This window comes from Capricornis sumatraensis, chromosome 2 (assembly GCF_032405125.1).
Source record: "Capricornis sumatraensis isolate serow.1 chromosome 2, serow.2, whole genome shotgun sequence".
Taxonomy (NCBI): Eukaryota; Metazoa; Chordata; class Mammalia; order Artiodactyla; family Bovidae; genus Capricornis; species Capricornis sumatraensis.
In genome coordinates, this window is record NC_091070.1 from 31273828 (window position 1) to 31286065 (window position 12238).

The 12238-nt window shown below is 39.4% G+C and overlaps 1 protein-coding gene across 1 annotated transcript in view; it reads right to left on the reverse strand.

The window, feature by feature from the left end:
• Positions 1-5637: 5637 nt before the first annotated feature.
• Positions 5638-12238, reverse strand: part of DAAM1 (dishevelled associated activator of morphogenesis 1) — a 178461-nt gene continuing 171860 nt past the window's right edge. Inside the window, exons 24-26 of the mRNA XM_068963191.1 lie at positions 11276-11407; positions 8605-8775; positions 5638-7115 (exon numbers count right to left, since the gene is read on the reverse strand). Of these exons, the coding sequence (XP_068819292.1) occupies positions 6906-7115; positions 8605-8775; positions 11276-11407 (513 nt within the window). The 3' untranslated portion in view covers positions 5638-6905. The remainder of the gene's footprint in view (positions 7116-8604; positions 8776-11275; positions 11408-12238) is intronic.

Sequence of the window (12238 nt, forward strand, 5' to 3'; positions counted from 1 at the left end):
AGGACTTTTCTCTCTTTAAGCATCTGGTAGACACCTCCTTCTCCCTGCTACTGTCTTCCTGCATCATTGCTTGGCACCACAATCACCTCCTCTCTTGGCACTCTTCCTATCCCTGAGTCAGGGTGGCCCCTCAATCTCACTTGACTTAGGAAAGTATTTTTACATTGGAAGTGAGATGGGAGGATGGGGGTAAGGATGCTAAGAGATGCTTACCATTGATGGGGGAATTAATTGCAGCTTCCTTTGCCACAGGAATATCCACACATGACTATAAAGGGTGTAAATTAAGTGGGGGATGGTAAGATCAATACAGAACTATTGCCTTTCTTCTTCCTCCCAATGAAAGAAACCACAGGCAGAGAAGCAGAGAGAACACATGCTTTATTTAAATGGCATGGGAAAATTTTCTTTTTCCCATAAAAAACACAAACATACCCAGGTTTGATTAAAATAACGATCTCCATTGTCAAAACCCCTTAGTGTACAATCTCCTGTTGGTGCTGTTTGTTTGATACCATGGAAACACACAGCTGATTGCAGTAGACAAAAGCATGTCAGAGAAGAGGCCAAAGGTTAGATCTGATGTTTTCCCTACAAGACAAATAAAAAGTAAGTGGTCTTTGCTATGGAAAATATACCATTTCTCTCCTTTATTGTGCTCATTTTGCATGAAATGTTCCCTTGGTATCTCTAATTTTCTTGAAGAGATCTCTAGTCTTTTCCATTCTGTTGCTTTCCTCTGTATCTTTGCATTGATCGCTGAGGAAGGCTTTCTTATCTCTCCTTGCTATTCTTTGGAACTCTGAATTCAGATGTTTATATCTTTCCTTTTCTCCTTTGCTTTTCACTTCTCTTCTTTTCACAGCTATTTGTAAGGCCTCCTCAGGCAGCCATTTTGCTTTTTTGCATTTCTTTTCCATGGGGATGGTCTTGATCTCTGTCTCCTGTACAATGTCATGAACCTCATTCCATAGTTCATCAGGCACTCTATCTATCAGATCTAGACCCTTAAATCTATTTCTCACTTCCACTGTATAATCATAAGGGATTTGATTTAGGTCATACCTGAATGGTCTAGTGGTTTTCCCTGCTTTCTTCAATTTCAGTCTGAATTTGGCAATAAGGAGTTCATGATCTGAGCCACAGTCAGCTCCTGGTCTTATTTTTGCTGACTGCATAGAGCTTCTCCATTTTTGGCTGCAAAGAATATAATCAATCTGATTTTGGTGTTGACTATCTGGTGATGTCCATGTGTAGAGTCTTCTCTTGTGTTGTTGGAAGAGGGTGTTTTCTATGACCAGTGCGTTCTCTTGGCAAAACTCTATTAGTCTTTGCCCTGCTTCACTCCGTATTCCAAGGCCAAATTTGCCTGTTACCCCAGGTGTTTCTTGACTTCCTACTTTTGCATTCCAGTCCCCTATAATAAAAAGGACATCTTTTGGGGGTGTTAGTTCTAAAAGGTCTTCTTGTAGGTCTTCATAGAACCATTCAACTTCAGCTTCTTCAGCATTACTGGTTGGGGCCTAGACTTGGATTACTGTGATATTGAATGGTTTGCCTTGGAAATGAACAGAGGTCATTCTGTCATTTTTGAGATTGCATTCAAGTACTGCATTTCAGACTCTTTTGTTGACCATGATGGCTACTCCATTTCTTCTGAGGGATTCCTGTCCACAGTAGTAGATATAATGGTCATCTGAGTTAAATCCACACATTCCAGTCCATTTTAGTTCGCTGATTCCTATGATGTCGACGTTCACTCTTGCCATCTCCTGTTTGACCACTTCCAATTTGCCTTGATTTGTGGAACTAACATTCCAGGTTCCTATGCAATATTGCTCTTTACAGCATCGGACCTTGCTTCTATCACCAGTCACATCCACAACTGGGTACTGTTTTTGCTTTGGCTCCATCCCTTCATTCTTTCTGGAGTTATTTCTCCACTGACCTCCAGTAGCATATTGGGCATGTACCGACCTGGGGAGTTCCTCTTTCAATATCCTATTTTGCCTTTTCATACTGTTCATGGGGTTCTCAAGGCAAGAATACTGAAGTGGTTTGCCATTCCCTTCTCCAGTGGACCACATTCTGTCAGACCTCTCCACCATGACCCACCCATCTTGGGTGGCCCCATGGGCATGGCTTAGTTTCATTGAGTTAGACAAGGCTGTGGTCCTAGTGTGATTAGATTGACTAGTTCTCTGTGATTATGGTTTCAGTGTATATGCCCTCTCGCAACACCTACAGTCTTACTTGGGTTTCTCTTACCTTGGACGTGGGGTATCTCTTCACAGCTGCTCCAGCAAAGCGCAGCCACTGCTCCTTACCTTGGACAAGGGGTATCTCCTCATGGCCGCCCCTCCTGATCTTAACTGTGGAGTAGCTCCTCTCGGCCCTCCTGGGCCCATGCAGCTGCTCCTTGGATGTGGGATTGCTTCTCTCAACCGCCACCCCTGACCTCGGACATGGTAATTAGAGAAACCAAGGAAACATTTCATGCAAAGATGGGCTTGATAAAGGACAGAAATGGTATGGACCTAACAGAAGCAGAAGATATTAAGAAGAGATGGCAAGAATACACAGAAGAACTGTACAAAAAGTATCTTCATGACCCAGATAATCACCTTGGTGTGATCACTCACCTAGAGCCAGACATCCTGGAATGTGAAATCAAGTGGGCCTTAGGGAGCATCACTATGAACAAAGCTAGTGGAGGTGATGGAATTCCAGTTGAGCTATTTCAAATCCTGAAAGATGATGCTGTGAAAGTGCTGCACTCAATATGCCAGCAAATTTGGAAAACTCAGCAGTGGCCACAGGACTGAAAAAGGTCAGTTTTCATTCCAATCCCAAAGAAAGGCAATGCCAAAGAATGCTCAAACCACCACACAATTGCACTCATCTCACACGCTAGTAAAGTAATGCTCAAAATTCTCCAAGCCAGGCTTCAGCAATACGTGAACCGTGAACTTCCAGATGTTCAAGCTCGTTTTAGAAAAGGTAGAGGAACCAGAGATCAAATTGCCAACATCTGCTGGACCATCGAAAAAGCGAGAGAGTTCCAGAAAAACATTTATTTCTGCTTTATTGGCTATGCCAAAGCCTTTGACTGTGTGGATCACAAGAAACTGTGGAAAATTCTGAAAGAGATGGGAATACCAGACCACCTGACCTGCCTCTTGAGAAACCTATATGCAGGTCAGGAAGCAAATTCCCTTTTAGAACTTAACCTATTAAATAATTGTGTCCAAACTAGTTTATTAAAGATTATCCATGTTATGTTATAGAAAAAGGGCATAATCCTGGAGGGTTTGAATAGCTTCATCCCCTGACAGAAGCACATTTTCCCTAGTGATGATTTTCTGGGGAAAACTGAAGACATACAAGTAGGCATAATGATCTCAAAGTTTCAGGCTTTCCCCCGTTTCTTTCAATACCCCAGGGCAGCTGAGGTTCTAGGTGGTTCTGTATGTAGCTCCACGCTCAAATGTCTAAAGAGGAAATGGTATATTCTATTTGTAGGGAGGAATATAAAATTTCCCTACCATGGAGAAGGATCTCTCCCATCTGAATGCCAGTGCAAAAGAACAAAAAACTTTTGGATATTATGCAGTATCCAGGAGCTAAATAAAAAGATAGTAATTATAAGAATATCATGAGTCCATTCCCAAGATCAGAAGTGCTTGAATTCTCAAGCAACCACTACTAGGATAATTTGTTTTCAGCTTGATTTTACATTGGGTAGAGGATGGCCAGGAAGCCAAAGTGACATGGGGCCAAGAGAGAGTCCCAGTTTTCAGAGGATATAATGCACATTCCTTCTTCTGTACAAGTGACACTTTCCATATTGACCAATATCATAAATTAATTTTTTTAAAGGAAATGCTTCAAAATGAAAAGGATTGATTCTAGAGATTAGAGATTCTTTTGTATACCTCCAGTTAAATAATTTTACCAGTAGTTAAGACGGTAAAGCATCTGCCTACAATGAAGGAGACCCGGGTTAGATCCCTGGGAGGGGAAGATTCTCTGGAGAAGGAAATGGCAACCCACTCCAGTACTCTTGCCTGGAAAATCCCATGGATGGAGGAGCCTGGAAGGCTGCAGTCCATGGGGTCGCAAAGAGTCGGACACGACTAAGCGACTTCACTTTCACTATCAAACTATTTAACTCATACAGAGTTACACAAAAAGGTTAATTTCAGAAAGAGGTAGTATCTGGCGGTCTGTAGATGTGCTGAATGCTGCCACAGCAGAAAACTATAGTTTTCCAGGTCCAGTATGAACAAGTTTGTATTATTCCTAATTAACCAACAAATTGCAATATTTAAATTTAATGGTGCAAAGAAGTTTGTTTTAATAACTCAAAGCATATACATACATGTAATGAATTCATTTCTTTATTGCATATTGCTATTTAAAAAAAATGTACAGTCTCATAACACATACAACATTTTTTTCTTGGTACTATAACAACAGTCTTGCACCTAAAGACTAAGTGGTTCCAACTACTAAACTAATAAGATACAAGACATATAATTAAGTTTACAAATTATAATGCTTTGTCTTTTTGGCATTAATTTAAAAAAACAAACAAAAACTTTTAAAATACACACCCAAGAGAGAAAAAGTGGCTACTTACACCAGCACCAATCTAAAAAGTAGGTGTTTTTTTTTTTTTTTTTCTTTTTTCCAACAATGGCACATGGAATGACCTGCACACAGCTTTCGGGGAAAGAAACAAAAAACGGAAATGGCAAAGGAGGCCTACCAGGATGGCCATATCAAAACGAGGATGATTACAAAGGGCGAGAGGAACATGCTACACAAACTTGCTCCTTTATGTGACTCCCTCCACTTGCCCATTCCTTAAACTGGAAAACAAAGCCGTTTTCAAAAGTCAGTCCCAAACTCAAGCCAGATCAAATTTCTCCTGCTCTAAATAGAAAAGAATATATATAGAGGCACTTTAGTTAAGGAATAGACAAACCCCACTAGCGTACCCCACTTCTCCTCACCTCCAAGCTTTTCTGAGCGAAGTCTCAGTCTGCATCTTCGACACAGTATACTTGCAGACTTTGATACCTAGGAGCTGGGGGAGCGCGACGTCTGCTATATACTTGGGACTGTTTTATCTGCTAGTCATTTACTTCTGTGTAATATGTAGAAAGTCGCTAAGTTTGCAATGAGGGGGAAGAACGTAAAACCACGGCTCTTGCCAACTCTTAGAGCACTATTTCACAGCTTTCACGTAGTGCAGAGACCTTGCCCTCTGCACTACGCATTATAGTTTATACAAATTATTTTTAAATAGCACGATTCCTATACAGCACACACATTGGTACTCTGTTTGCCCCTTAACTGTCCCCGTTACAGCATAAGCTCCCTGGGGGCAGGGGCTCTGTCTTGCTTACCACTGTAGCCCTACAATGCCTGGCATATAGTAGGTGTTTCAATAAATATTTGTTAATTGACTGAAACTCAATTTAGTGCGTAAATAATGTTCTAGTGCAATAGGACAAACTACTCTCCACAGGAAACCCAACCACAACAGGATTGATGGAAAGAAAATAGAGAACCTTAGCCCCCCTCCCCTACTACAAATAAATAAAGCAAAGCAAAAAAAAAAAAAAAAAAAAGTAACAGTCCTCTGTATATATCATATAATTTAAGGATATTAAGAGTTGGTAGGTTAATGGTAAGCATCTATATTTTATTTTCTAATGTTCATTGTTTTTATTCATTTCTCCCTGAGAGCTTTATCTTTTGGACTGAAATTTTACAGGTAGCGTTACTGACACACAATTTAAAATGACAACATATAAACAGCAAACCACTTCAAACATACTTAGAGATAAATAGATCTTGGCATCTCTGTTGGTGGTGGTGCCATTTTGTGCATTCACTAAGTGTTCTTTAGTTCAGAAACATTTACAGAAGATGCAGCTTGTCCTACAGAACAGAAAATACCAAAAAAAAAAAAAAAAAGGCACCCCATAAATGTTTTTTTTAATCATTTTTATCCTTTCAGAGAATTCTTTCTTTTAGGTCTTGGGTGGGAAATTTGAAAGTTTATAATTCTATACTGTTAGGAAAACAAGCACAATATGGTAATTTTGTTCTTTAACAAGAGCATGGATTGCATTTAGATAAAGTAGTGTTCTTTCCAAAAGCAATGTAAAGAAATCATCATGAGTGCTTGGCAGAGAACTCAATGAAATTAAGGAGGGAAACTGATGTCCAGGTTTTAAACATATAAAAGAACTCTGATTGACATTCTATAAAATTCAGATTGTGTGCAAGATGTTCTCCATAAACATTTACAGACTGCATCCCCACACCAACGTCAGAAATTCTAAGCTGGTCCTGTCAATTACTGATGCAATGCACCAGCATCGTACTTGTCAACTATCAAAAACCATTTGAAATCTATATTTTTCCAATACCAGTTTCACCAATGAAAATAATTTCAAAGTATATCAAGCTTGGAAACCATAAAATATTTCTCAAGCTATATTTATTTATTTTTTGTTTTTCTTTTTACTCTAGGGAATGTCTCCGTATCTCTTTGAGGAGACAGTATTGTGCTTCTGAACAGTCATGGTGTTCGGGGAAAGAAGATGAGCCACACTCAATACGAATGCATACACAAAGGGGTTCTGAGCACATACATAGACATAGACTTTTTTTCTTTTTTAACCAAACATATAGGTCTCCAGACAACACTCAGACTTCTATATACACTTCTTAATATATACACACACACACATACACACATGTTCACACATTCACCCACAGATGAAAGGAGAAATTGCCACTGTTTGGATTGCAAGGCAGTGTAATGAAAAGTTCTAGTCACTTCAAAGGGCTGCTAATGAGCTTTCTAAAAAAGTATTCAAGGGAAATTAGAAGTTAAGTTTTGTGACCGGTCTCTCCCGGCTGCTGTCCGTCATCTGGTTGGTGATGCGCTTGCGATTCCGTTTCAGTTTGGAAAGGTCTTTGTCAAACACTTCTCCTGAGCGTAAAGCGGAAACCAGGTCATCAAACTCTCCGCCTTCTTCACTGTTCTCTTTTGCTTTCCTCATTTTCCGTTCCCTTTCACGTTGTTCTTTGAGCTGCAAGATGGAAAGCAACCGCTTAGAGAAGTGTCAAGACAATACTGCATTTTGTATTCAGTGGAGACGAACACTGGATAAGGCAGTGCTGCAGTCACGCATGTCTGTCAATAGCTGCCAATCCCTTGCCTGTCATAAGTGACTGGGATGTGAGGGGAATCAGGAGCAATGAAAAGAATGACCACCACTTTGTAATCAGACTCTCACTGTCTAGAATCTGGGTAAACCTCATGATATCCTAATTAAAAATATTGGTTTCTTTGATGGTATAGACAGATGAAAGCAAATGCTCATCAGGCCACATTCCTGACATCAAAGGCTTATTAGCCTCTCTCTACCATGGATGCCTAGAACCCACTATGCAAGAGTTACAATTATTAAGATCCAAATAATATGCATACATTATATAAAATGTATATATTCAGATAAAAAGGGAAAAATTATCCTAATTCTACCAAGAAATAACCATTATGAACCTTCTGGGGGTATATCTCACCACTATCAACACTTACTTTACACAAAAATGTTTCATGTGGAAACCACTCAGTAAGCTTTCTCACATGAGAAAGACATGATTTTGAGGACTGCATAAATAGTCCATTATGTAGCTATTACATCATTTAGGTTACTTTGCCAACAAAGGTCTGTTTAGTCAAAGCTTTGGTTTTTCCAGTGGTCATGTATGGATGTGAGATGAGAGTTGGACTATAAAGAAAGCTGAGTGCTGAAGAATTGATGCTTTTGAACTGTGGTGTTGGATCAGACTCTTGACTGTAAGGAGACTGGACTGTAGGAGATCCCTTACAGTCTTGGACTGTAAGGAGATCCAACCAGTCCATCCTAAAGGAAATCAGTCCTGAATATTCACTGGGAGGACTGATGCTGAAGCTGAAACTCCAATACTTTGGTCACCTGATGTGAAGAACTGATTCATTTGAAAAGACCTTGATGCTGGGAAAGATTGAAGGTGGGAGGAGAAGGGGACAACAGAGGATGAGATGGTTGGATGGCATCACTAACTCAATGGACATGAGTCTGAGTAAACTCTGGGAGTTGGTGATGGACTGGGAGGCCTGGTGAGCTGCGGTTCACGGGGTCACAAAGAGTCAGACATGACTGACTGAACCGTACTGAACTGAACATCATTTAGAACCAGTGCCCAGTTGGTAAACATTTAGGCTGTCCCAGGTTGAGGCTTTATTATAAAGAGTGCTGTTCTCTTTGTGGAAATGTAGAATTATTTCTTTAGAAAGACTTCTAAGAGGTGGAACTCCAGATCAAAGGATGTGAATATATTTTTTTAGGCTTTGCATATAGACTGCCACGTTGCTGAAGAGAAACTTTCTACTGACTCAACTCCCAGCAGCACTCTCAAGAGGGCTTTGATGCCCTCCTCCGTGCCCGCACATCGGAGTGCTTCCTATGCACCAAGGAGATGTAGCAGGAGCACTTCCGGGAGGTGGGACTGGCCCGTCACCTGCCCTCTTACCTGAGCCTCCATGCGAGCTCGGCGCTCCTCCTCCTCCTTCTTCTTTCTCATGTTTTCATTCTCTTGTTTGGCTTCTGACACAGCCTGAAGAAACTGATCAAAAATGCCAAAGAACTCATCCGGTTGTATTTTTCCAGCCTCTTCCCCAAAGTGTTTCACTGCTTTAGTAAACTGGGAAAAAGAAGGTTTTAAGAAGTTCAGTGTTTCAAGACAATGTCATGATCACATAAACATCAATCTCTCTTGAGGGGCTGAAGCTCCAACTGAGTCAAATATAACTCGCTGGATTTACCTTTGGCTGCTAAACATATCTAATCGTTTCTAAAGGAAAAAATTTAATACTCCAGCATCTTAGGAAACCATTTATTCTAGTCCACCTCATTTCAGCTTAACATCTGTGATTACATCCTATGACTTCTTATTAACTGAACAGTAGTAAAAAACAAGAAAGCAGAATACCAGAGGACAGAGAGCTCAGGATATAAAGCTAATAGCAAACTCAGCAGGGGTAAGGAAACTCACCCCTTTTAACTTTTCTTTGAAGTAGTTTAATATTTATTGATGCCATATGGTTAATATCAAAATCAGCTGCTTTTCCTAATCATAAATAATGCTGGTATTACTCTATTTCCTGGGCCTCAATTAGAAAACAGTCACCGATTACAGAATCATTGAGGCAACCCAAAATTCATGACTGAGAATACAATTTTATTCCAAAACCTTTGTTTTAGTGCCCTCTTCAAGGCAAATCTTTTAGAAACAGCTAAAATGCAAAATATTAAGGTATAATTTTTTAAAAAATAAATGAAAAAATATATACAGTAACGAAACAGCACAGCCAGTGTTTAACATTTCCATTTTTAGCTCTTTTGGCACTTATCTTCGTAATTCGAGATAGTATGCTTTCAAGTGTCTTAGCATTATTTTGGCCATCCAAATACTGTTCAGTGCCAGTCAAGTTGTTTTATAAGAACTATACCTCCTTCTCTAAGGATCTCATGCTATTAAGCCTAAGCTACAAAGGATGGTGTTTCTAGCTTCAAGGTCAAATGAATTCTCACTCCTTAAGCCTTATCAACTACTAAAAAATTTCCAGCTCTTTCATTTTCTTCATAGTGAGAAACTCAGGTTGGGGAGGACTACATAAATACTTCACGGTCTAATTGCTTTTATTTTTCTTGCATTGCTTGCCTTTAATATATAAGTTTCTCTGATGTTTTGGCGATACTATCTACATAAAGGAAATATTTTCTCCATTTATGCTTAAGACAATTTTCAATTATACATATATTTTATATCTTTAAATTTATAATAATATTCACTTTTCACTGAGGCATCCTCAATCTTTTACTAATTTGGAGCTATTGTATTAGAAACTAAGCTCTTTAGGGAAAAACACAACATTCTTCACACACCACACACAGTGCTTTAGCTTGCTCCATGATTTTTACAAGCTAATTTCTTAAAGTTCTGGTATGAACAAAACAGCAATAGATAGCCTACAATTGCAATTCAAAAGCACTCAAGTTCATGCACTTCAAGCCATCCTGAATGATCTTTTTATCTAGGAATTCTAGTGATGATGAAGTCATGTATATTTTGGTCTTGGAAATCTGAAGAAAACTCGTCCCAGACTAAAGTTCCCACACTAAAATATAAAAAAAAGTAGGGTGTGTGTAAATAAAAAATTAACTGTTCACTGGATTCCTAGGAAAATGTCTGAGCCCTTGATGAAGTAGGTACTGTACTGTCTGGTTTGGGGTGGGGGCCATCACAGTGGAGGCTGCTAACACCAGCTCACTGGTTTCAGTCAGGGGTATCAGGTAACAGCAGTCATTCAAACATATATCTTGTCATCTGTTTATTATTTAATAACATTGGAGGTGGGGTTTCATGCTGAAATGAGCCAGTGTATCTTAACACAGTCTGCTTCTGAACTTTAGCCAGTGTGTGTGTATACTTAAAAACAAAATCATCCATATCTACAACTGAAAAATGAGAATCATTACTCAAGTTTCAAGGGCAAGAGTCAAGTTTCAAGCAAAGAGTGTTGTCACAGCTGAAAAATGGGCATTGTGGACAAACTCAATACGGTAGGTGGGTAGCTGCTTGCTGTCGTTTATTAACAAGAAGAGGATGAGAGACTGTGCACGTGAATACGAATGTGTGTGAATTCTGGAAAAGGAAATAACGAGAGAGAGACTGTGAGATGGGGTAGTGGGATTTTAAGGTGTTGGCTTTTTGTCAATGAAAACTTTTCCTTTATAGGAAAACAAGATTTTGTAATAGCAAAATTCATTTAAAAAGTCCTATTTATACCTTTTGCGATGAGGCTGTGAATTAAAGTGCCTGTCATTTAGTAAGTTCTTCTAGAGATTTAAAGAGGGAACACCCTGTTCTCCTAAGTCTCTTATCTCTCTTGTAAGGAGAGCATCTTACACGTTTCTGAAGCACAAGGCCTTGGCCCAATAATAACCAAGAAAAAGCTATCGCAGTATTCACTGGTTTAACACCGTTCAGATACTCCAAGGTCTTACTAACCTAAAGACACGTAGGCCAGTTAGAAAGTGTGTGTTTCAATCGGTCACAGTCCTAGAAATGAAAGAGTAACTGTCATAGCTGAAAGTACCAGCCCTGTCAAGCAATACTCAGTGTGCAAGGGAAAACTTACCAAGTCTTTAGCTTCTGCTAGAAGATCTTCAACGTCAGAGAAGCTGAAGCTGGCTACAGTGATGAACTGACTGACAACAGACACAAACTTATCTCCGGGCTGTGAGGGCTGAGACTTCTGATATTCCAGCTCCTTAAACACAGGGAATGGATAATGTCAACGCAGGCTTCAGATGCAGACACACCTTGTTTCATTTCCCTTATGCCTCAAATTTAATAAAAGTCAGAATGGCAAACACATCAAAACTACTGCAGAAACATCTTATGATAGTTCATGTCCTGCTCTGCTTCTGCCCACCCTGCCAGAGTCATGCCCATGTGTGCAAACACATTTGCAAAATGCAATTTAACCAGTCATCTGAGTACTTTATTGGTGTGGTTTTTGTATACTGGCTTTAGAATGTAAGTAGATTAACATTTGGATAAAATTCATAGAAGTTAAATAATGAAGAGCAAGTTGGATTAAAAGGGTTTGTGACTGAAAGCAAGAGAATTTGTAGATATTCTGTGCTCAGAACTCTGGTGTCTTGATTTTTTCCCTTTTTTCTGTATCTGCCAAGTCTACTTATTTCCTAAGCTATGCTATCTAGGTCAGTAGAATTTCAGCTGTAGCATTTGGCACCATAATGCCATTTTTCTTCTCATCCATACCATTCGGGTTTTATGAACAGGCAGGTAGAGGTATTAGTGTCGTGTTAATTAGCCATCCTCTCCATTACCATGGTGATGGACACAGCTTATTCAAATTTCATTTCAATAATAACAACTTAAACCATTGCCAGATGCATTTTCCTATTTCATTCCACTAAACCTCTGTGAGTGTTCAATTATTATGCCAATTGTATTGACACATAAATTGAGGTTCGGAGGCATTCTTTGCTCAAAGTCAAGTAGCTGATAAGTGATACAGCCAAAATTTGAACTCAACATCTGTCTAATTCCAGGGTCTTCTGTGTATCTATTG